Source organism: Pantherophis guttatus, chromosome 3, assembly GCF_059756535.1.
Source record: "Pantherophis guttatus breed Tessera chromosome 3, ASM5975653v1, whole genome shotgun sequence".
Lineage (NCBI taxonomy): Eukaryota > Metazoa > Chordata > Lepidosauria > Squamata > Colubridae > Pantherophis > Pantherophis guttatus.
Genome location: NC_142065.1, coordinates 36303827 through 36329981, shown reverse-complemented (window position 1 = coordinate 36329981; position 26155 = coordinate 36303827). Strand labels below are relative to the sequence as shown.

The following is a 26155-nucleotide window of genomic DNA, read 5'->3' as shown; positions in this document are numbered from 1 at the left end:
ATCCTTGTGGCACCCCACATATAAGGGGCCTCGGGGTTGACCTCTGCCCCCCTGTCAACACAGACTGCGACCGGTCGGAGAGAAAGGAGGAGAACCACTGTAGTACGGTGCCTCCCATCCCCAACTCTTCCAACCGGTGCAGCATGATACCATAGTCGATGGTATCAAAAGCCGCTGAGAGATCTAATAGGACCAGGACAGAGGAACAATATTAGAGAATGTAATGTACCTTTTTAAGGTACCTCAAACGCAATTTCTGGGTCCTCTTCCATGTGAAATACTGTAAATTTTTTTAACAGCATTAGTATCATCATCCCATTCATGAAGTAAAAGTGGTTAACTGGCCTATGGAGAGAGCTGTTTGTCAATAGTAATAAGAAATTTTCTTTCATAAGAGTCAGAAACTAGAAAGATGTTTATAAGCAAATAAAAATGTTGTAAATAAGGCATTAAAAATGAGGGTTTTTGCTTCATTTTTAAGAATCTAGTTTGGCAGATATTTTGCATCTGTCATTATAATGCATATACTGTGGGAATAGTATATTGTCTCAGCAGATAGCAGCATCTGTTCTGGGGCTAAAGACTTAAGGAGGTTGGTTTGATTGATGTGTGGATAAGATATTTCCAGGTAGTATTGGGGATTTAGATTAAGCCAGTGGCTCCAGACCTTTTGGGCACCAGGAACCGATTCCATGGAGAGAAGTTTTGCTGTGGACTGAGGGGGCATGGATTCATGTGCTGCCTACATCCTTCAGATGGGGCTTCGCTTGTTTCCATGGCCTGGTTTCTGGCATGCCGTGAACTACTGCCAATCCACAGACTGGGGGTTGCCCACTCCTGAATTAATTGACATTAAGCTCCAGAGTAAAAGCAATATCATACTACTACTACTACTTATTGTCCAGAAATTTACATGGATGTGTACACAGAAAGAGACTTTAAGGAAACATAACGGGTTAAAAATATATATTTGTCTTTGTTTTGGAACAGTATTTATACCTTTGACACTGGTAAAAACAGAATTTGACATTCCTTACCTTCATAGTATAAAAGCATCTTGAACAAAATGCTTGTTACTATGATGGAACGTCAGTATATTTCCAGGTTATAAATTTCACAGTTTAGGAAACTAGATACATACTATAATAGTAGATGAAGTTGAACTAACACAATTTGTGATGCATCTGCATTGTCAGGAAGTCATACGGCAAAGGCTGCCACAACCATGTGATCCCATCGTCCAGGTATTGCCTATTCATGGGATCGTAAAGGTGGAGCTGCTACATACCAAAATATATTCTAACCTGCACTTGTGTCCACTTAGCATCTCTTCACATTAACAGCACTGCTTTAAAATAAGGTTGGGAATAAATATGCAGTCTGTGAGGACATAAAGGACTAATAGTTTTGATTTGTGTGCTGCTCGGTAACTGAATGGCAGTACTTTATATCGGTTAATTATTTTAATGGTCTATGCATAAAACACCATAATTTACTTAAAATTTATTGAAATATGAGCAACTGTTGCCTATTTTGATCCAGAAAAAGCTGCCAATGTGGATTTTTTGGGCTTTTCAGTGAAAGACTAGATCCATATCCTGCACTCCAAGGTGTAAGAGAGAGTCTAACAACAACAATGTGCCTTGTAACTGTTAAGTAAACAATAATAGATGAGCAAAGTGGTCCAACTTTTCAGAAGAAGAATGCTATCCTCTCTGTTAACACTGAAATTGCAGAAAAAGAAAGCCAGAATCTAAACATCAAATTCCCTATGTATAGATTCCATATTTGAAAGCAAAGTCACTGGCTGAAATTTTGACTTTAATTTTTTCACTAATCTTATTGCTTTGAACTCAACAATAATATTTTTTTTCTATTCGTCTTTAGTCTTTATTGTTGTTAAGAGAATTGATATAAAACTATGTATCTATTCTTTCAGGGAGGAGTTACACTCTGCCCAGGCTATGTTTTTTTCCAATGCTTGAAAATGCAATAAGAACATGAAACTTCCAATACAATGAGAACATGAGCCTTTCAGTGTACTAAGATGTTGTTTCTCATACAATCTTTTATTGTCTCTAGACACTGATTTAGACTCTGTAGTGTCTTACCTGTTTCAGATTGATCACACTAATTTGTTGACTAATGACATACTGCCCTGCATCTGCAGATAATTCTTATTGTTCAATAATAAGAATTGAACAATAATTCTTGTTTCAATAGTTCAATAATTTTATAGTTTTATTATTATTTTTAAATTATAGCAATTAAGAACTGTATGGGACAGGCCATTATAGTGCAAACAGCATATTGTATGTAACTTTCCAGAAATAGATCTTTCGGGAAGAGCAGTATTGTAATATCATTATATATGACTTCCATCAATAACCACTCCAGCAAGTTATAATAGGTCAACTCTATTAGAAGTGGTTGGGACATCTAGGGTAAATCAGTATCGTTATATTCCTCTGGTCTCTTTCCCAATACTAATCAACCCCAATTTAGTGTTGGTGCTAAAACAAAGCCTTAAGCAGTGGTGGGTTGCTCCCGGTTCAGTCCGGTTCTATAGAACCAGTAATAAAACTGGTGGGAGGCTCCATCCACCCGCCACATCATCATCATGGGTGATCTGTGCATGCGCAGAAGATTCTGTGCATGCATAGAAGCGTGCACGCTCCCACTGTGAACCGGTAGTAAAGGTAAGTGGAACCCACCCCTGGCCTTAAGTGAGATTTTAATCATTTTCATTTGAAGTTACCTAGTACCCATTTTACAATCTAATCATGTCTCAATGAGGATACTGCCCACTAGACACTACCCCAAAACTGTTGGACACAGTGGGGAACTCTTATGAGTAGGGTACATCAGTGCCTGTTTCAGGAAACTGAAATTGCCCTATCCCTTCAAACAAATGTTAATACTGGCTAGAGTCCTCCTTCACCCCATCTGTTTGACCAGATTCATTGGCTGTTGTGGGCAAAAATCTAATGCACAATTATGTCCCAAAGATGTTTTATCAAAAGCCATTCCATCACAGCCACCTTCCTGGAGGCCTTAATTTGGAGGCACACAGGTCTGAAACATGTGGTCAGACCCCATAGACTCAAGAACCTTGCCCATTTTCTTAAGGGTAACTGGCTCAAACTCTTCCTAGATAACTAAGCTCTGGTGTGTTCCTGACATTTCCAAAGGATTTTTCCAACTGGAATTTACCTCCAAATGAAGTTAGGTGACGTTATCTGATAGATATACTGAAAACATTCCTCACATTGGCCCTGCAAGAGTTCCTTTAGTTCTTGTTTGTCCAGAAGGAACCTGGTCACATCATACAGGGCTGCTGGCGACTATCTGCAGACACAATAAGTGCAGAGAAGTAACCATGCTCTTACCATCACAAAGTAAGTCCTCACAAAGGCTCTTACCTTGAGGTAGTTGGGTTTATCTAGATGTCCCTTGTGTAACTTCACTTTCTGCAGCTCCTCAATAAACCAAGGAAGTCTGCAGGAACCACAAACACAGTTTGCATAGATATGATCCTGTCCAGGTTGCATGCTCATTCCAAGCTGTGACCAAAGTCTTGACCAAACAATACTTTCTGTATCTTCTAGTTTAGAGTGAGTGAAACTCTGCAATGTTATTGAAATGAGAATAATTGAGATTCAGTCATTCAATTGTGAATAAAATGTATTGGAGGAAGAGGGGCTTGAAATTAATTCATAGTTGAAAATTCCAAATAAAAAATCTGATCATGTAATTGTTATATAAAGTTTGAAGCCTTGCACGAGACTTCAAAAATCAGCTTTTATGTTTGTTAATTGTCAACAATTGGATATACTATATACTTTCTGTTATGTAAAGAATGTAGGTTTTTTTTTGGTCCTTAAATTTTACTCACATTTTTCTAAATGTTGGCAATACATCTTGTTTACCTTAACATCTGGTTCAACTGGTTCAATTCTCCATTCAACTATGAAATGCTATTTGGTGATCTTGGGCCAGTCATTATTTACAATTTATTAAAGTTCAGGGTAATTGAAGTACTAGAAAGGAAAACATGTTTTCTTGAGCTCATTAGAGAAAAGGTTGGATATTGATATAGTAATAAAATGTGATTGAATAAAAAAGCATTAATATGATTATTACTATTTATGTGCTATCATACTTGAAAAATGGTCTTCTCTAACAATGCTCTATGACCCTACTGCTTGAAACAATACTGCAGCCAAACACACACACATACACACAGAAATTTTTCATTATACTATTTTGGATAACTTCTTAGTCAGACAAGCTCAACATATCCCATGAGTAAAAATGGCTAAGTCAGTGATACCCTGACTGGGGTTCAGAGTACATTTGGGGCACACTTATTTATCTCTTAGCTAGGACTTAGTAAAAATCATCTGGTCCTTAGCAGTTCTTAAAAGTAGGTAAATACAACCTCAGATGAACAGCTATACATGACATCATGTCGTCATTTATTTTACAAAAAGAAAGCCAAAATGGAGAATATGTGAAGAACTAACTACACCCTTACTGCTTCCATAGATTTGAAGAGACTAAGTAGCAGACCAGCTACTGCTAATCAATTGATCATTAGCAAGTATGACTGGAGTTTGCTGGTCTCCAGCATTGAGGTGTGTGTTAATAAAATGCTAAAGAGTAAAGACATCAGCAATGATCTTAGAGAAGCAATTGTTCCTGCCCATCAATCTGGGAAGAGTTATAAGGCTATTCCCAAACAATTTAAAGTCCATCATTCTACAGTGAGGAAGATTATTCTCAAACAGAAAACATTCAGGATAGTTGCCAATCTTCCCAGGAATGGATGTCCCAGCAAATTTACTCCAAAGTCAGACAGTTCAGTTCTCAGAGAAATTGAAAAAAATCCCAGACTCTACAGGCCTCAGTTAGCATGGTTGGTTTGGAATAGTTGCCAGGAGAAAAGTCTTTTATCTCTAAATAGAATATGGCAGGATAGTTTAGGTTTGCAGATTTGCATCTGAATAAATCACAAGACTTCTGGAACATTGTCCTTTGCACAGACAAGACCAAAGTGCAGATGTTTGGTCATGTTTGGCTATGTTTAACAAAACACAGCATATCTGCACAATCATGGAGGGATGATTATTTGGGTTTGTTTTACAGCCACAGGACTGGGGCATCCCAATTCAATTGATATAATCATGTAATAATAGGTTTTTTTTTAACAACTTAACATAATTTTAATACCAATGGGAATTTTATATGAAATGCAAATAAATAATTCACTTTTGCTTGCTTTTTTAGTGTTTTCAGAAGCCAGATATTACCAGTGGTACAAAGGAAAAAGAATATAAACCACATGATATTCCTCAGAGACAATCCGTTCAACCATCTGAAACTTGCCCTCCTGCACGTCGTGCAAAACGCATGAGATCAGAGGTAAGATTGATTTTGTATGTGTGATCATTATAAGAAGGTCATAATATAGAAGTTTCATCCATTGCCAGAAATTAAAGAGCATGATGTCTTAGGTTTCCAAATTATGTCTGCAGTTGTTATAAATACAGCTGCTGTTGTGGTCTAATTCAACCACATTTGAGAAGATTATTGTTATTTAATTAAATGTATTGATGGCTCAACTCCAGTGCATCTCTTAGAGATAGCATATTCTTCCCACAGTACAGTATTTCTTTGTGGAAACAGGTACTTTTAACTTTTACCATAAACTATTAGCAGTAATGCTTAGTGTGAATATAATGATTCAGATCAGTGGCCATCTGAGACCAGATTTGGAGTATTTTGCCTGTGTTCATAGCACGGAATGCTGTTTTTACAGTGCTTCGGTGAGCGCATCATATTGGCTTATAATGTGTAAACTATAGGTTATTTAACATAAAATATTTTAAGAATTATGACTTAGCATAATGTGTGGATCCAATTTTTCCATTGTGTAAAAGATGTTTTATAACAATCACATATGGTAATTCAGTATTATTACTAATATTTCTAAGTCATTATTTCCAATCAAAGTGGTGTACACAGAAAAATAACAGGATTCAAAAAATTCATAACAGACAGTGTATATTACAGTGGGATGACTACTGGGGGAGATGTCAGAATCTCCCAAATTCTCTATCATTAAGTCAAGGTTTTTATAGAAATTTGTTAGAGCAGATCTAGTTTTTATAGTCTGCTTTAAAGAAAGCAAACTAATTGAGAAATGTTTATGTCAGAGTAGAAGTTGAACAAATTTATAAATCCTTGAAATCTAGAAGCAATTTAATTTGACTTCTACTACGGTATTCAGTAGTGCTTTGAGTTAAAGCTTTGATCTATGACCAAATTAGCTATACTAAAAATTCTGGGTATTTAGAGCCCTGATTTATCACTTGTGTGAATTGTTATTTTGTAATTTTAACAATATGCAGATGATTTTAGAACACTTCATTATAAATGTTTTAAAACATTTTGATTTAAGAGTACTCAAAATCCTATGCATGGGCAGTGTCAGTATATGGAATTCTTGGCTATTATAAAGGTCCTTGTCTAAGTAATTTCTTATGTTTTAGACTTAGAAATTAAATGCTAAATCAGAACATGGGATGCTCCATGCAAACATTCTTCAACATTGTTATTACATTACTACCATAAGAAAGCATTAATTGCTAGCAGCTGAGAAAAAAAGCCAGACTCCCCATCTTCCTTTCTCTTCACATTAATTTTACTTGTCTTTAGTAGTTTAATTATAGTGTAATTCTTATTCACGATGAAAGCTGAACTCACACAAGAATGACACGTTAAGTGTAGATAGGAAAGATCTGTTTTTGGTATGAAATCAGCTTACAGAAGGTTAATTTAAGAGTAAACGAAAAAATGTTAAACTTATTTTTTTTCTTACAAGGCTACTAATATTAAAGCTGAGATTGAAGAAACTGCAGATACCAAAACTCATAATTTAAGGCGCAGAATGGGGAGCACTCCAATAAAGCCTGACAATGGTAAGCTTACAAGTGAAAATTACATTGTTGTTACATAGTTTCCCCTTAGGGTTTTAGTAGGTCTAGCAGTGTATATTGCCCAAAGTCCTGTGTGGTCTTTCACTTAAATAACATTTAAAAGTTTATGAATATTTTCTTGTTTACAAAATTGGAAGACCTTCTTTGTTATAAAAAGAATTTGTTATACTCCAATTTACTTTTTAAAATCACCTTTCTTTAATGTGTATGTTTGTATAGATTAAATAAAAATAAGTTTTTCCAACTAAATTTTCTTCAATGGATTTACTTTTATTCCAAATGCTTAGACTAGTGTTAATGTTTTACCTTAATCAGATAAAGAACCTCAAGCTTTAGCGAAACGAGAAGGTGTTGAGAAAAAACAGTGGCTTTGGGAAGCAGATAGAGAAAAATCAAAGGGACGTTCTAAGAAAAATTTTAATTCTGTGAGTATGTTTATTTGGGGTTTTTCATGCTAATTATAAAAATACTGTGTACATTTAGTGTAGATAATTGAAAGATAATTCCTCAAGTTATACAAAAACAAAGTGCCAACACTAATAGCTTGTTGTTAAACTAATCTGTTACATATTTTTCTAGAAAGTTGATCCACTGTTGATCCACTTCATTTATTTAGAATGAAATTTTTAGTTTAATTTGATATTTAGTTACTCAAAATATTTTTCAGATTCTTTCAGATTTTTTGAGATCTACTTCAGAAGCTGTATTTTGATACTCAAAGTACATTTGATTTAACAAGGAAAAATAGCCCTTAATATCACTGTTCAGTTCTCTTAAAAAAGAAAAACTGGTAGAAATAAAAAAACAAACAAGTAGTTACAATCAGATTTTGCTGCTTATATTTCTAAAGTGATAGGATATATAAAATAACTAAAATATCATTTTTTTATGGCTTGTTAGACTTCATTTCTGGCTTTTAATTCATGTGTGTTTACATTTCTCTGTGCAACAGGACCATCTATTCTTTTTATTCAGTTGCATATTATACAATGGGTATAGAATGTCTACAAAGCCCTGTTAAAATGTCATGTTTTTGAGATGTAAAAAACCAGATCAAGGTAGAAAAAAGAATAATAGGGTTGGAAGGGATCTTGGAGGTCATCACCTAGTCTAATCTCTTGCTTAAGTAGGGGACCCTATAATATTCCATGTCTAATCTCACATCACTTCAGAATTTTTCCACCTTTAATATAACATACTGTATAATCTGTACAATTCAATTGAAAACCAAACTAAAATCTAGGGCACGGGTGTCAAACTCGTGGTATCATGTCATCACATGATGTTTTGCGACGTTTTTCTGATTCATGAAGCCGGGATGGGCATGGCCTATATGTGATGCATCCAGCCCGCCGGCTGCTAGTTTGACACCCCTGATCTGGGGGAAAATAATAAAAATGTACAATAATGCGGTTGCATAAAGATGCACACCCTTAAACTAATACTTCATTGAAGCATCTTTTGGTTTTATGACCACATTCTCTCTTTTGGGATAGGAGCTATCAGCATGGCATATCTTGCCTTGGGAATTTTTTTCTACTCTTCCTTGAAAAAGTGTTCCAAATCTGTCAGATTGTGAGGACATCTTCTAGGCACAGCTCTCTTCATGTCACCCCACAGATTTTCAATTGGTTTAGGCTTGGGCTCTGGCAGGGCCATTCCAAAACTTTGATCATCTTCTGTTAAAGCCATTCTTTTGTTGATTTGGAGGTATGCTTTGGGTCATAATTGTGTTGAAAGGTGAAAATCCTCTTCATCATTAGCATTTTAGTGGCCTGAAAGTTTTCTAACAAAATTGACTGATATTTGGAACTGTTCATAATTCCCTTCACCTTGAGTAAAGCCTCAGTTCCAGCTGAAGAAAAACATCCCCAAAGCATCATGCTGCCACCACCATGCTTCACTGTGGGTATAGTGTACTTTTGGTGATGTGCAGTGTTGTTTTTGAACAAAACTTACTTTTTGAAATTATGGCCAAACATTTCAAACTTGGCTTCATCAGCTCATAACACATTTTCCCACATGCTTTTGTCAGACTTCTTTTAAGTTTTTGCAAAATGTAGCCGGGCTTGGATGTTTTTCTTTGTTAGAAAAGGCTTCCATCTTGCCACACTATTCCACATTCCAGACTTATGAAGAATACAGGAGATTGTTGTCACATGTAAGTACACAGCCAGTACTTGCAGCTCCTTTAATATTGCTGTAGGCCTCTTGGCAGCCTATCAGACCAGTTTTCTTGTTTTTTCATCAATTTTGGAGGGACATCCAGTTCTTGGTAATGTCATTGTTATGCCATATCTTCTCTGCTTATTGATGACTGTCTTTACTCTGTTATATGGTATATCCAAAGCCTTATAAATTTTTCTGAGTGATACATTCTAACTATGAGTTCCCTTTGATGCTTTGCAAGCTGTTTGCAAACCATGGCTTTTGCTGTAAGAGGCAACTGAGTAAATGTCAGAAAAATCCTTCTAGAATAGCTGGACTTTATATGGGTTTGATCAGACACTTTAATTGATGGCAGATTGATATTGAGTAATATCGACAGTCAATTTGAATGTGATTGTTAATTCTGAACACAACCATATCTCTATTTATAGGGTATACACAATTATGCAGCCACATTATTCTAGATTTTTATTTTCCCCCCTAAAAGATTTCAATCTGTTTTTCAATTGAATTATACAGCTTTTATGTCATATTAAAAGTGAAAAAAATTCTGAAGTGATTTATTTTGGTCTGATTTTTTTACATCACCAGAAACACATTGTAATGGGTGTGTAGATTTTCTATATCCGCTATATATTGTTCAGTAAAAACAGCTATGTTCTAATATAAATATGAGATGATTATATATTTATTTTGGTCTGGTTTTCATATTGTGAGCAGTAGAATAAATATTAAATATTTATTTTAATAGGTGGATTTGTATGTATGCCTATTATGTGGCAGTGGAAACGATGAAGATCGTCTGCTCCTATGTGATGGCTGTGATGATAGTTATCATACTTTTTGCTTGATACCACCTCTTCATGATGTCCCCAAGGGAGATTGGAGATGTCCCCAGTGTCTAGCTCAGGTAATATAGCTTATAGCTTTTTTTCTAAAAGATAAATTATCATTATTAAAAAACAATTGTATGAAACAAAAATATGTTTTTCTTTGATTTGCCCCTTATGTTGGATAATGTATCTCACTTTTTACTTTAATTGATTCCAATTGGGGGAAGGGGATTGAGTTGAATGCACCTGCTCTATAGGTTGAGTTAGCAGGTACATGAAGTTGCTGGGTGAGGTATCTCTGCCTGGGTTGACCAAATGATGCCTTTAGGCTACTTTTACCAGTGTGAGAGACTGTGGTGACCTCGATGGAGAAGAATAGGTTTTGACTGAACCCTGGTGAGACCAAATCACCGTAGGTCCTAAAACCTCCTGAATTTGGAGATTTTCCATCCTTAACTAGAATGGGATAGTCCTCCCTAGGCAGTGTCGGTGAGCAATTTGCATTTTTCTTATACTCATGGTTCTTATTCAAGTAGCAGATGGCAGGTGTAGTTAAGTTTGCACAGATTCATCTTCTGTGCCAATCGTGTCTGTTTCTGGAATGGGAGTCCCTATTCATGGTTATTCATGTCCTTTGTCACTACCCATTTGGAGTACTGTAATGTGGGCAACATGGGAATTTTCCTTGAAGATCATTTAGGAGCTGCAACTGGTTTAGAATGTGGCAATACAGACAGTTTTGAGTATTTCACAGTATTCTCATAATATTATTACTCCGTGAACTCCATTGGCTTCCAGTGAGCTGGTGCAATTCAAGGTGCTGATTGTCATCTACAAAGCCCTGTACAGCATAGAACCAGGCCTTTTGGTTCTATGCTGTAGAATCACCTATTGTTTCTGCTTATTTTACCAGAAGTGTCAACTTGGGCATGTACCAGGTCCTTTCTATTAAGCTATGCCTTCAAGTGGGATCTAAGAAATATGCCTATCATAGCACCTATTCTATGGAATAGCATTCCCTGGAAATCTTGATGGTCCTGACACTTTTGGCCTTTGTAAGACTTGATTGTTTCCTTGTATGTTTGGGTCAGAGTGTTATAGATGCACTAGTAATTGGTTGTTGTTTCTTACTGATTGTAAGATGGAATTATCTACTTAGGCATCTACGACATGATATATTGATTTATTGTAGCTGAATGTTTTTTTTAATTAATTGAATTTTTTGAGGTGGTTTTAATTTCTTTTTAACCTCCCCAAGTCACAGTAGTGAGATGGATTGCCATATTAATTATTTAAATAAATGTATGAATGTTATATTGCTTCTAGGAGAGAATAAAAATAGTCCCCATAATATCATGCATAATTTTACTCCTTTCTTTTAATTTGAGCATTGCAATCTCTGACTTCTATGACCATATTATAAACTTTGGAGTTTGCAAATTTATTTATGTATTTATTAAATTTATTTGTTGCCCATCTCTCCGCAAGTAATTCATAGTAATATGTTGCATTTTGTTCAGTACTGTGCATACAATATTAATTCATTGTTATGTTCAACAGGAATGCAATAAACCACAAGAAGCATTTGGCTTTGAACAGGCAGCACGAGACTATACGCTTCGTACGTTTGGAGAAATGGCAGATGCCTTCAAATCAGATTATTTTAATATGCCAGTGCATGTATGTTTATATTTTTATTTAGTTTACTTAGATTGCATTATAGGGGATATTCGTGGAATGTAGGGCATATTACTTTATCAATAGCCTTTATTGTCATTGTACATCATATATACAACAAAATTGGTTTAGCCTCTATTGGTGCAATCCATAACAAAAAAAAATACAAGACAACATGAATAGTATAGAGAATAATCCTTATACAAGTAATTGGGGGGAACACACACACACACACACCCCGCTTCAGCTTCCATCATCTGTCTATCTTTCCCCTATGTCTTTCCTTTTGATTACTCTGCACTCTGTTACTGCTACTTACCCATGTCACTCTGTGACCCCCACTTGACCTGCCATAGTAGTCATAAATGCAACAGGCTGAAAAGCCTAAATTTTTATTAAGTGACTGGTGAGCCACAGTGAACATAACTTCAAATGTTGGCTGCAACTACTATTTGTTTAGCAGCCTCATACATTTGAAGATTGCTGAATAAATGGTGATTAAGGTGAGGACTAAAGGTAGTCCTCGATTTACGATCACAATTGACCCCCAAAACTTATGTTGCTAAGTGAGAAATTTGTTAAACGAGTTTTGCCCCAATTTATAACTTTTCTTGCTGCAGTTGCCAAGTGAATCACTACAGTTATTAAATTAGTAACATGGTTGTTAAGTGAATCTGGCTTACCTATTGAAGGACAAAGTTGCAAAAGGGGATCACATGACCCTGGGACACTGCAACCATCATAAAAATGAACCAGTTGTTAAGCATCCGAAGGTAAATTACATGACCATTGGGTTGCTGCAATGGTTATAAGTATGAAAAGTAGTTGTATGTCACTTTTTCCAGTGCCTTTGTAACTTTGAACAGTCACTAAATGAACTGTTATAAGTCGAGATATACTTGTATGATTTCAATATTAAACATGAAATCACTGAAAGGATTTATTTGGCTCCTTTATTTGTTCTGTTTCCTTGTGATTTGTCCAAATCATTAAACTTTTAAGTACAAATATCTGCTGAATATACCCCTTACAAATTAAATATTTTTTTCCTTACTTCCATATTATATCATTTGACTCCTTTTATGCTCCCAGTGTATTCTCATTCATTTTTATTTTATTTGTTGGTAATGTTTGACTGCTTTCTATTCAGATGGTCCCCACAGAATTAGTGGAGAAAGAATTTTGGCGCCTTGTAAGTACAATTGAAGAGGATGTGACAGTGGAATATGGTGCTGATATTGCCTCAAAAGAATTTGGCAGTGGGTTTCCTGTAAGAGATGGGAAAATTAAACTCCGACCAGAAGAAGAGGTAAGATTTGTTTCTTGACTAATTCAGAATGTAGGTTGCCTAGAAAGATGTGTAACATTTAAAAGAGAACAAGAAATTAGGATTTAGGGCTGAATCTTTTTACTATTTTACTACCAGAAAAGCTTGGAAGAAAGTAAAAGTTATCTTGGTACTAAAATATTACAAGAGAAAAAATGTTAAGTAAACCTCTTAAAATGTGGAGCATATTTTTACTGCTTCTTTAACTCAGATGAGCATTTTCCTGCACCCATGTGGGTTTCTATTCAAGCCCAGAAAAGTTGCTGCTAACAGTGAAGCCAAATCAATTTTGCCTGGTTGAATCCAAATGCTACATACCTCTAGATCTTTTAGTAGCCATCTGCTTCACTTCATTTGGTCTAAATAGTCAAAAATATCATTCTAAATACAATTTTAGAATACAGGTAAATAATGCATATGAGAGGCTTTAAAAACTTTTCAATAATCCAAAGAATTTAGGATTGTAAGGGTTAATACCACTTTCAGTCAGGATTGGAAACAGAATTGAAAGTTGGGACAATATTGATAACAATTTTGTTATCCAGTTCTGGACTATATTAAGTTTTTGAACCATTTTTAAATTCAGCTTTATTTTATTTATACTTTACAATATTTTCATATTACTTTTGAAATACTAAAGCAGTATTTATTAAAACAAATAAAACTATAAAAATCATTAAAGTTAAAACCATTCAACTACTTATTTCATCTTCACTTAAAATATTTATATTGTTGCCCATTTATAACAAATGCTAGGTAGCTCCAAATAAAAAATTAGTTAAAGACCAAAACTAAAGAATACTGGTAGTTCTCGATTTCTCCCCCATCCAACCAACTCTGCTTACTGTGCTGACCTGAAAATATTATTGTCATCATTACAGTGCAAGTAAAGTAGAGTGAGGTTTCACTACCCCAGGTAGTTCAAAAAGAAGTGAAATAACTCAGTGTTCTACAAAGTTCTCTGAGGTGCTTCTGACTTTCAAGTTTTATCTAGCACAGAGCTCCAACACAGTACACAGGAAAAGAAAATTTCTCTTTCCAGGCTTGATAAAGCTTTGAAATTAGGGGAAGGAGGAAAACAAACAGAGATATTTCAAGATTTTTATTTTTTTCAGCATGTCAAAGTAAATGATTATTCCCTTCATCTGTATCCCCTTTTCCTTGATATCCTTGGACATCCATCACTTTATCCATTGTTTTGCTCACATATTGAATCTTGATGGATGTTATCTGTGTTATTTTATAAAATTTTAAGCATAAATCAGTGATTCTTTATTGTCAAGTTAGAAAAATACAATCAGATTAAAAAGTTTGCTGCCTCTTGGTTGGCTTGTGGTTTGTGGTTGGTTGGATTCTACTTTTTGCTTTACTTCTAGGAGTATCTTGATAGTGGATGGAATTTGAATAATATGCCCGTGATGGAACAGTCTGTACTTGCTCACATAACTGCAGATATATGTGGAATGAAGTTGCCCTGGCTGTATGTGGGAATGTGCTTTTCGTCATTTTGCTGGCATATTGAAGATCACTGGAGTTACTCCATTAACTATTTGCACTGGTGAGCTTGTAAAGAATGATACTTAAAGATCCCTGACTTATATAGATCGTTAGACTAAGTATTCCCTTTTAACATTAATGTGCACTATTAATCTTTCATTTGGGTATACATCTTGTTTGTCTTCCTAATTATAATACGTAAATATAATTCTAAATTTAAAACTGCTCTATAACTTTTTTTTTCATTATTTGTAGGGGGGAACCTAAAACATGGTATGGAGCCCCAGGATATGCAGCTGAACAACTGGAAGATGTCATGAAGAAGCTGGCTCCTGAGCTGTTTGAATCTCAACCAGACCTTTTGCATCAGCTGGTTACAATTATGAATCCCAACACACTAATGTCTCATGGTGTGCCTGTATGTTACTGAGCTTTTGTTTTTTCCTTCTGCTTCTAATGTAGGATACATATCTTAATGCATTTTTTATCGCTTGGGAATGTTTTACCTATTTTTACATACCTGCATTGAGGTGTTTCTATAAATGGGTGTGATAGAACAGGGAATGTAACTACTTTTACTGACTTATTTGCTGAGCATTTCCCAAAGAACAAATGAGTTAAATGCTATATGGAGGAATTGCAGATCCTTACTATTATGCATGGTTTGGAGGGCCAGTTCTTCTGTTATTTTTTCTCTTTTAATAAATTTGTACTAAAGATTTTTAAACAGATAAACAAAAGAAAATGCAGGAAATGGAATTTAAAAGAAAGGAAAAACAGAGAAAAGTGCACAATATAAAAAAGAAAAGATTTAAGTGCACAATATAAAAAAGGAAAAGATTTAAAAAATGATCTAATTTATATCAAAGTTATGCCCAATTAGTTCACATTGTGTATCACACAGTAGCCTATCCAATGTAACAGTTTTCCTATGTATTAATAAATGCCTATTAAAACCTGCATGTAGCATAAGAAAACTAATAAATATTAGCAACATATTTCTCTATTCTGACTATAGTGTAATATGCTGTATCATATTGTTCTCATGTTCTGAACTGACAAGCCATCCCAAATCCATAATTTATTCTTGGTTTTTATCTTGGAAAATAAATTTCTTATTCAATGTACAGAAAAGATTAGATATTCAGCTCCTGTTATTTCTTATAACTAATTGCACATAAACTCTTTACAGGTAGTCCTAGACTTACGACCACAATTGAGCCTAAAATTTCTGTTGCTAAGTGAGACAGTTAAGTGAATTTTGCCCCCATTTTACGACCTTTAAGTGAATCATTGCAATTAATAAGTTAGTAACACGGTTGTTAAGTGAGTCTGGCTTCCCCATTGACTTTGCTTGTTAGAAGGTCACAAAAGATGATCACATGATCCCAGGACACTGCAACCGTCAAAATATGAGTCAGTTGCCAAACATCTGAATTCTGATCACTTGACCATGGGGATGCTTCAATGGTCGTAGGTATGAAAAATGGTCATAAATCACTTTTTCAGTGATGTAATTTGAACAGTCAGCACATGAACTGTTGTAAATCAAGGACTACCTGTATTTTTGAATAACTGGAATCATTAGAATTTTCTGTCTTTTGGTTTGTTGGATGATTCTCATTGACAACTGTTGACACCAGCATCTGGGATAAACTGAATATTCTTTTTTATGAAAAAGAGCTCTTAATGTGTTCTTAAAAGTAAAAACAACTTATTAAGTGATAACTATATTTTGTCCTGTGTTGGCTTTATTTATTTTGTTCTAGATTTACCGAACCAATCAGTGTGCTGGTGAATTTGTGATTACGTTTCCAAGAGCCTATCATAGTGGCTTTAATCAAGGTTTTAACTTTGCTGAAGCGGTTAATTTCTGCACTGTTGACTGGGTATGTTGTGAAGATAATGAATTGTTTATTTAGAAAAATATAAATGGCTTGTGGCTAGCTTTTCTGATATGGATATACTTATCTGATATGAATTTTGTTTAAAATAAAAATATGCTGACTACGTGTATGTAAAATCAATGTACAGGTAATTTAATAACTATACAAAATGAAGTTTACTGGAAAAATCAGTTCAGAGAAAAAATATTCAGTAAATTCAGAATTTTCTTTTTAATGAAATCAGTTTTTATACTGAACACTTTCTCAAGTAACAACAAAGCAACAAAGATGATTAGGGGACTAGAGACTAAAACACATAAAGAATGGTTGCTGGAATTGGGTATGTCTAATTTAATGAAAAGAAGGACTAGGGGTGACATAGCAGTGTTCCCATACCTAAGGGGTTGCCACAAAGAAGTGGGAGTCAAGCTATTCTCCAAAGCACTGGAGGTTTTTAAGAACTGGACAACCATTTGTCTGAAATGGTATAGGGCCGTGATGGCGAACCTATGGCACATGTGCCAGAGGTGGCACACGGAGCCCTCTTTCTGGGCATGGGTACCGGCCAGCTGCTCTCTTCAGGGTTCTGGCATGTGCATGTGCGCTGGAACCTGGAAGAAAGCAGCTGGCCGACATGCATGCATGTGATGGAACCCAGAAGAGCAGCTGGCCACCACGTGCATGCGCACCAGCCAGCTGCTCTCTTCCGAGTTATGGTGATCTGGTGCACATGTGCGTGCGCTCCAGTTTTGGCACTCATGCCGAAAAGGTTAACCATCACTGATACATGATTTCCTGCCCTAAGCAGTGGCTTGGACTAGAACACCTCCAAGGTCCCTTTCAACTCTGTTATTCTATTCTGTTCTGTTCATAGGTAACTTTAAAAATGATCTGGCAATTCTACAGGCAGTCTTTATTGTGCATATAAAACTTACTCTGAGGGAAATTGTCTTGATCCACTAAAGTAGCAACTCTATAGATATAAAGCTTTTTAATAGTTGGGGACGATTGTAGTTTGTTTTGATTTACATTTGCATTTTCAAAATTGAAGCTTTAATACATTCTTTGTATAATAAATATATTTTGTTTATTCGTATATGATCTTAGAAGAGTTTAATATTAGTCTTTTTATTCTTAGTCTATGGAACTGCATTAAATTAACATTTTCTTCAGTCAAGAACTTTCAACAATGGATATCATGTTGTTTACCTTAGAACATAGAGAAACTATATTTGCTCTCATTTTTTGTTTAGTTGCCTTTGGGTCGTCAGTGTGTGGAGCACTACCGCTTATTAAACCGCTATTGTGTGTTTTCTCATGATGAGATGATATGTCGAATGGCAGCCAAAGCAGAAACTCTTGATGTCGTGGTAGCTTCTACAGTTGAAAAAGATATGGCTATTATGATTGAAGATGAAAAGACTTTACGGGAGGCTGTGCATAAGCTGGTAAATTTTGGGGGATATATACATGTTAAATTGTGAAATAATTTTAAGCTAAACAAACTGGCAGCTTTATTTATTATTTATTTATTTGTATTCTGCCTTTATTATTTTGACAAACAATCCAAGGCCGTGGATATTATATTCATTTAATATATCCCAGCTAGTGAGAGGACAGAGACAACCTTTGGAATCAGATTCTCCTAGAGATCCAGATACTTGGACCCTGGTGGGGTTCCAGAGAGCCTTAAAGATCAGGCTCTTCTCCCCAGGCTTTGTGCTAAGATGGTTGGAGCTCCTTGTTTGGTGCATGATATGTTTGTTGTTGACTGAATTCACCATATTGTTTACTGTTACATGTTTTAACTTTTTGTGGCATTTTGGTTTTTTTAATACTCTGAGCTGCTCAGTTGTTTATGTGTTTATATTTATTTGTTTGTTTAAATCCTGCCTTTATTGTTTTTACAAATAAGAGGCAAAATCTAAATTGAATAAATCAATAAAAATAAATGCAGTATGAACTATTTGATAGAACTTTACAATGCCTGGCCATTTAGATAGCATTATTTTAAGTTATTTATTTATTTACTAATTTGGGTATAAAGTTATCAACTAAATTCTCATGCATTAGAAAGGCTAATTCTACTTGGAATTAGCAACCTTGAAGAAAATCAAGTCCCACTTCATTTTAGAGCTTCATAAATAATCAGCAAACTGGGAACCAGTAAGAATCCTACAACAAAGATGTAATGTGACCTTTCCTTCCCACAACCTCAGACTGTCTATTTAGAAACTGTAGAACCTTTGCAACATCATTCTTTTTCCTCACAGAAGAACATTGTGATTAATGATATGGAAGACCATTGAAAGATCCAGTAGCATATGAATAGTCATATACTCTTCATCTAAATCCTGCCCTAGATCATTCATAAGAGTGACCATTGTGCTTTCCATCCCATGCGTACTTCTGACTTCTGATTGCCAAGGGTTTAAAAATCTGCTTTATCTACAGACCATTCTACTTGACGCCCCATCTTATTCTTAGTAATCTTCCTCAAAAATGGGAGATTGGAGATGGGGCAGTATTATTACTGCAGTTGTTAAATTTTTATCCTATATTTTATTTTTTGGTTCAACTCAAGTCGGCAAACATGCCCTCCTGCCTTCTACTTTCCTACAACAAACCCTGTAAGGTGGATTGGGATGAGAGAGAGCTTGCCTTAACAAGACTTGTCCATTTCACCAAGATTCAGAGGCTCAATAGGTTCCCAGGGTAGCATGCTAAGACATCACTTCCAACTATAACACCTTCAACACCAGGCACCTTCCACTCAGTAGAAGGACAGTGCCTTTGTTCTACAGATGACAAACTGGTTTACATTACCTATAACAATGCCTTACACTTTCACCAGCACCTCCATCCTAAGGCACTCCCATAAATCCTTTCTTCTGTCCCTTCACTCAGGTTTGAAAGCAAGATCGCCCAACCGTCTCTTACAATGGGAAAAGGTTTCCCCTTCTTCACTGTCTCCCAACAACTAAACTTGAGCTTGAAGTTCCCTTCTTTTCCAGATCTTTATCTTTTCCTGCTTACCACACCAGTGCTTTGAATTGCAGTTGTTTGGGCACCACAAGTCTGAACCAGTCCCTATCAGATAGTTTTCATTTCCACATTCTCATGTCTTAACTATGTCAGTTTAAATCTTAGTCAGCCTTGGCTACCAAACACCACCTCCTGACCTCTTTGGTTTATTTAGCTGGTCACCTTGACAACAATATTTTTTACACTTCCTTCTGTTTTGGAGTTCCAACTGAATATCAGTGGCTGCTCTGCTTTCTGCCATAATTTTGACTTTGCCTCATGTTCCTCATGTTGGTCTCTGATTGGAATCTGTGGATACACCTAACAGTTCTTAAGTACTGTACATCATGGCTTCTTTCTTCTAATGCAGCATGATTGTATTTGCCTGTCTTTCCTTCACTTACAATAAATGGTTGTAAGTGAAGGACAACCTGCAGTAGGGTTTTAAACCTATTTTTGCTCATGGCCCGCTTCTGAGTCTCATATATTTATATGACCTTCCTTATAGTCACTGTGGACTGAAAAATGGTAACTAGAAATTAGAAGTATGGCATGGTTCATATTAAGAACTATTGATTTAGAAGGCAAGAGTTGAACAATCAAAAAAAACTTAAGGAAACCAATTTTGCTAACTATTAAACAATATGTTACTTATTGGGCCACAGAACAAAACACCTTTTTAATGTGTTTGCTAATGTTGGCGATAATAAAGAGTATCTTGTAATGAAAGTTCTGCAGTGATGTAGATGCAGATGTGGATTTGATTGAGAATGTCTGTTCCAACTCTGATTACATCATTCCTTATTGACATAATGGCTATTCTGTGAATTGTCTGTTGCAGGGTGTTACTGAATCAGAAAGAATGAATTTAGAAGTGTTGCCGGATGATGAACGACAGTGCATAAAATGTAAAACCACTTGTTACATGTCTGCAGTCTACTGTAATTGTAACCCTGACTTATTGGCATGCTTGTATCATGTAGAAGAACTCTGTACATGTCCCATATATCAATATAAAATGGGGTAAGTGTATTGCTTCATTATGACAACTAAGTATATTTTAAATATCTTATTTTTTTTTAATGTTATGCGCATAAATCCCACATGCATCTTACATAAATCTCACATGCATCTTTGGATAGCAGTCTTAATTACCGTAATAATTTAAAAAGAAAAAGGAAGATTTATTAACCACCTAGTTAATAAATAACTACCTGATGTTAGTAGAAAAGTAGAAAAAAATGTACTGTTATATTTACAGTATTGTGATTTTTTTCATAATTTTTTCTGTGTTTTGTCTCTTCTGTTTCATGAAGTCCTCTCTTTTTAACAGTACAATCTACTATAAATTACATATGATAATGGAAGAACCACCAATTCACTGCTGTAATTTATTTTAAGAATATCTTAAAAAATTTCAGAATCAGTGGAAGGAAACAACAAATCTTTCCTTTACCATTCTCCCAGGGATTGTTTCTCTACAATTTTCTCTTGTTGTAAAAACAGCTGTGATCTTCTTACTTGGAGCTATTGGGGGGCACAGAGTAAAGGCAGAGGAAGTACAGTACAGGCAAATACTCGATAGGATTCACTCCCTCAACACATTGTATGTCTGCAGCAGATATGTCTTGTTTCTGTCCTAATATAGCTTTGACCACCAGAAGACTTGTTACTTTATCTGAAATGGATCAAAATTGATACTGAGGTCAAAAGCAGGAATTGTGTACCTTGTCACATGATTTCCCAATCAGAAAGTTTTATAAATTAAAATATGTAAATTTGACATAACATTAGAAATTTAGTGACCCTTAATAACCCTATAGGCTTATAATAGCTGAGGCAAGCAAACATGCCATTGTAGAACAAATCTAGGTGAAGGAATAACAGATTTGCTGCCCTTTGCAACAGCTACATAATTATTACTGTACCATAGCAATGTATTTCATGCTGTTGTATGCATTGCAGCAGCATATTTTTTATTAAAGCCAGAATATTTAGAATTTATAAATAACTGTTTGAACTCTATAATACCTCCAGGTATCGTCATACAGTGGATGAACTGTATCCAATGATGAATGCACTTAAGTTGCGGGCAGAATCTTACAATGAATGGGCTTCTAATGTCAGTGAAGCTTTAGAGGCAAAAGTTAATAATAAAAAAAGTATGTATCTTTTGTATTTTTTGCACTGTAGTTAAACATTATGAGATTGCTTATCCAATCATATTCATGTTTATTCCAGAGTCCTGTTGAACTAAAGCAAATTAGTCAAGAAAATGTGCATCATATATCAGATTATAGCTAAATAACTAAGCAATCATAAATTTAATTTTTTAAAATTTATTTTAATTTAACTATATCTGTTAACTTTCAACTGGATGATGTATAAGAATGGAGTAAAAACAAATCATGTAAATAATAAAATAATAAAGATGCACGAAAAATACACACACACACACACACACACACACACACACACACACAGATATATATATGCAAAAAATTACAATCTCGGGTGTTTTCCCGCGTCATTGTAAATAAGTTGGTTAAAATATTTAAAATCCTGGTTAAAATCCCAGCTTAAAATCTTCTAAAAATCCTTGCAAGAACGTAAGAAGTGAAGACATTTCTGAGCCTCTAGCGATAACATTCCATAAACCAGGCTCCACTAGGGAGAAAGCCTGCTGCTTCAACTTTCAAGAAGAGAGACTCAGCAGGCCTTCTCAAAATATTCAAAATGGATGGATAGAATTGACTGTACAAAGATGATGCCTGATATAGCCCTGTGCAATAATGTGCAATAATGTAATAATAAAAGTTGACATCTTATCCTCCTAAAGGTCTCATGAATTTCAAAGCTTTAATTGAACAATCAGAAATAAGAAAGTTTCCAGACAACGATTTATTGCGACATCTCCGGTTAGTTACTCAGGATGCAGAGAAATGTGCCTCAGTTGCACAGCAACTTCTCAATGGCAAGAGACAAACAAGGTATGTTTTTGTGGGTAGTTTTATATTCCTGTGGTGTTTGTTTGGAAACACTATATGTGTCACAGTTACTGTTGGTACTGAAACTTGCCTATGTGCATACCTATTGTGTAGTTTCCTTTCAAAGTTAGTAACATTATGCAATACACAAAGGAGTAAGTGAACCAAAGAAATCAAGACATAGTATAAGAAAAAGAAAAGGAAATATTGTTTAATATAAATTTTGCTGACAACATTCATTATATCTTCCTATAGTATTCTGTGTTTCCAAATATCCTTGTTTCCACTAAATGCATACATAGCTTCATATATTAACCTTTTGTTTTTAATTTTCTCACCTTCTTTTTGAGGATTTCATTCATCCACAACATTTTCAGTTTCTTATTCCTTTCTACCCATTCATTGTTCTTTCTTGCATTGCCACTTTGTTAGCATTAGAAGATGAATAAAATGTCTCAAATAGGCAAAAAAGTTTTTCTACTAGTTTTTATCCAACTGTAATTAGGCTGTTCAGAATTACTTCTTACATATCTCATATAGCTCTAAGTCTTCTCTCAGATTCCCATCTTAAAATTAGGGTAGTTATGCAATTTATACATCTCTATCTGCCATTTATGTTAACTACACATTAAATTTGCATGGTTTATATCACAATCTTGGGTTTAGGATCTCAGGCTAGTGGACACCAGGGTCTAGCTGAACTGGTGCAGAGAGCTTGGTGGAAATAACTAAGTGTTGTCCTCAAAGCAAACCATGATGAGTTGTATGCAAAGTTTTCAGGTGTCACATATTGTGCATTCCTGTTCTAATCAATGATGATGTGACAGCAGAATTGGATTGCTAGCACAGAGAGTATGGTCCATAAAAATCTATTTACACGATGATGATTCTAATGGCTGTCTGGTTTGACAAAAATATTTACATATTAACAAATATTCTTTTAATAAGTTAGTTGAATAAAGATGAAATAAGATGAATGCATTTTATGTACCATTTAGTGGTATAAAACATTTCTGTGTAATTGCAGATACCGGTCTGGAGGAGGAAAATCTCAAAATCAGTTGACCGTAAATGAACTCCGCTTATTTGTTAGACAACTGCATGCTTTACCATGTGTCCTTAACCAAACAACACTACTGAAGGTAACTTGGAATTATCAGCAGAATAAACTAGAATCTTTTTCTCCAAATAATAAATATAAATATACCTTCTTATATTTTCAAAGATTCAGGAATTTAAATAAATAAATATCATTATAGATCTGGTTGGTATAAACCAGTTCATAAACTGTATGAACTAACAGGGATTCCATGCATTGTTGGGTTTTTTTGCTGATTGATCAGAATCATTTAGGAGAATCCCAAGTGACAGATAATTGCATCAGGTTCAGTGAGATCCTATCCACAGCCAACATGAGATCTATGATGAAGCCAGAGTGTTTACACAACCTCTTTAAAATATGTTTTAGCATTTTATTTTCTCTTGACTTATCCTGTTTAATCCATTCCACTGCAGGCCAGGGTGCTCCACTGCAAATCTAATGAAGAATTGTTAAATTCTTAAACACTATTAGTAGTGTAAACAATTTAGAGAGAAACATACCTTGCATTCTGATTTTTTGTCACTTAGTTGCAGAAATAATCTATTTGTCATCAAATGCAAAATGCTGTTAAAATAATTATAAAAAGTTCTTGTTTGAGAATTTTGTTTTTTTACTTGTTCTCACTGCTTCATATTTTAGGATCTTCTTAATCGTGTAGAAGACTTTCAGAAATACAGTGAAAAACTCCTCTCTGAAGAAATTCCCAGTGCTTCAAAACTACAAGAACTTTTAGAAGTCAGTTTTGACTTTGATGTTGACCTCCCTCAGCTTGGTGAATTAAGAATACGCTTAGAACAAGCACGTTGGTTGGAAGATGTGCAAAATGTTTGCTTGGACCACACTTCTCTTACTCTTGATGATATGAGAAGACTCATAGACTCTGGTGTTGGACTAGCACCTCATCCTGCAGTTGAGAAGGCAATGGCCAGGCTTCAAGAACTCTTAACAGTGTCCGAACACTGGGATGACAAGGCTAGAACTCTGATAAAAATCAGGTAGAAAATGAATCTTATTGTTTCAGAACTCTTAAAATTCATATTGCTTTAATAATTAAGTTATTATTTTTCCTCAGCCTGTACTAAAAATGAACAAAAATGTGTTTTGCTAATGTTTAAAAAAAGCAACAATGAAATTGTATTTTTAATACAAAAAAGTTATATTTCTTTGGTAACCAATAATTCATATTTCATTAGCAATTTCATTGCTGATTATTTTAAACATTACCTTGAGAATGTAGGTAAGTTAATAATGTTTAAAATAAAGGAAAGGAAATAGTCTTACATAGTACAGGACAGATAGTCCTCAACATAACCATTCATTCAGAGGCAGTTTGAAGTTATGATGATGAGCCAATGGTGGTTACTACTGGTTCTTCCAGCTCTGGCTGTCCCAGCACCCTGCAATCATATGATTGCAATCTGCTTGCCAACTGGCTCACATTTAAGACTGGTTGCAGTGCCTTGTGATTATTTGATCGCCATTTGCTCTTTACCTGCTAACTACCCAGAATGCCAAAGTTGAAGTGCTCATCAGGCATTCACATCATGCCAGACACATGCATTGCCCTGTGATAGTGTCAACTTGGTAGTTTAAGGTGTTTTGGATAGCAGCTCCAATAGTATCCTCTGGCCATGCTGATGAGAGTTGAAGACAACCTGATATATTAGATTGCCTATGCTCTTCCATAGGCCAACTATGTCCAGAACTGAATTGCTAACAAGCATGTCCAGTAATCAGTGATTGGAGCTGCAATCCAACAATAGCACAAAGTTTGAATTTGGGGACTAAAGCAAGTCATATGTATAGTTTTATGGTTTCATAAGAAGTTCACACTATAATATGCCACGCTGAGGAATGCAATCAAGTTTTAACTCTTTTTTAACCTATAAATGTATAATTCAAATTTTAATGTATGGTATCATAGTGAACCTTTTTAGCAACCTTCGAATTCTACAGGGAGAAACTTGTGCTTCATTAGTTTGTAGCTAAGGACTCTCACAATTCACGTTCTTATATATATCAACAAAAACATGACATGTTGGGACTCTATCTGTATCTAGAATTACTCTTTTCTGAATCTTAGCAAGAACCTGTTCTTTTATTATACTGAGGCATTTTGGGGGGAATGTTGCTTCTTTATAGGAGAGATTTTTTGACTTACTAGTTTTTAAGTGATAACAGTATACATGACAAAACTTCGTGTTTTCTTTAAGGCCACGACAGTCATTAAGCAGTCTTGAAGCAGCAGTGAAGGAAATAGATGTTATCCCTGCTTATCTTCCAAATGGAATAGCTCTGAAAGATGCTGTAAAGAAGGCCAAAGACTGGCTACAGGAAGTAGAGAGCCTCCAGGTAGGAAGAAAAATCTAATAATTACAAATGATGTTCATGCTTTAATTTCACTTTACTTTTATTTCTGAGATCTGTGTGATGTTTGATTGTAAGCAGTTGCAGTAATATGTACTGTAAATGATGTTTCCTTAAAAAGAGTAATGACTCCTCTAAAAAAAACAACAAAGTAGAAGACTTTTCATGTATGTTATAAAATGTATAATATAAAGCTTCTGCAGCAATATCGATACACATTTTTTATTTTAAAAAATCCATATTTCTAATTGGCTGTTTTTATAGCTATAACAAATTAGAAAAGCA

General features: G+C 35.0%; 1 protein-coding gene across 6 annotated transcripts in view; it reads left to right on the top strand.

Moving 5' to 3' along the window:
* The window catches only part of KDM5B (lysine demethylase 5B), a 57281-nt gene that overhangs the window by 19795 nt on the left and 11331 nt on the right, over positions 1–26155 (top strand). For all 6 annotated transcript variants that reach the window (XM_034414148.3, XM_060689701.2, XM_034414146.3 and 3 more), the window contains 16 exons: positions 5290–5424; positions 6887–6983; positions 7317–7426; positions 9922–10080; positions 11564–11683; positions 12831–12989; positions 14384–14565; positions 14760–14922; positions 16274–16393; positions 17644–17838; positions 20256–20437; positions 21452–21576; positions 22254–22404; positions 23429–23543; positions 24143–24498; positions 25717–25855. In XM_034414148.3, coding sequence (XP_034270039.2) covers positions 5290–5424; positions 6887–6983; positions 7317–7426; positions 9922–10080; positions 11564–11683; positions 12831–12989; positions 14384–14565; positions 14760–14922; positions 16274–16393; positions 17644–17838; positions 20256–20437; positions 21452–21576; positions 22254–22404; positions 23429–23543; positions 24143–24498; positions 25717–25855 — 2508 coding nt within the window. The remainder of the gene's footprint in view (positions 1–5289; positions 5425–6886; positions 6984–7316; positions 7427–9921; positions 10081–11563; positions 11684–12830; positions 12990–14383; positions 14566–14759; positions 14923–16273; positions 16394–17643; positions 17839–20255; positions 20438–21451; positions 21577–22253; positions 22405–23428; positions 23544–24142; positions 24499–25716; positions 25856–26155) is intronic.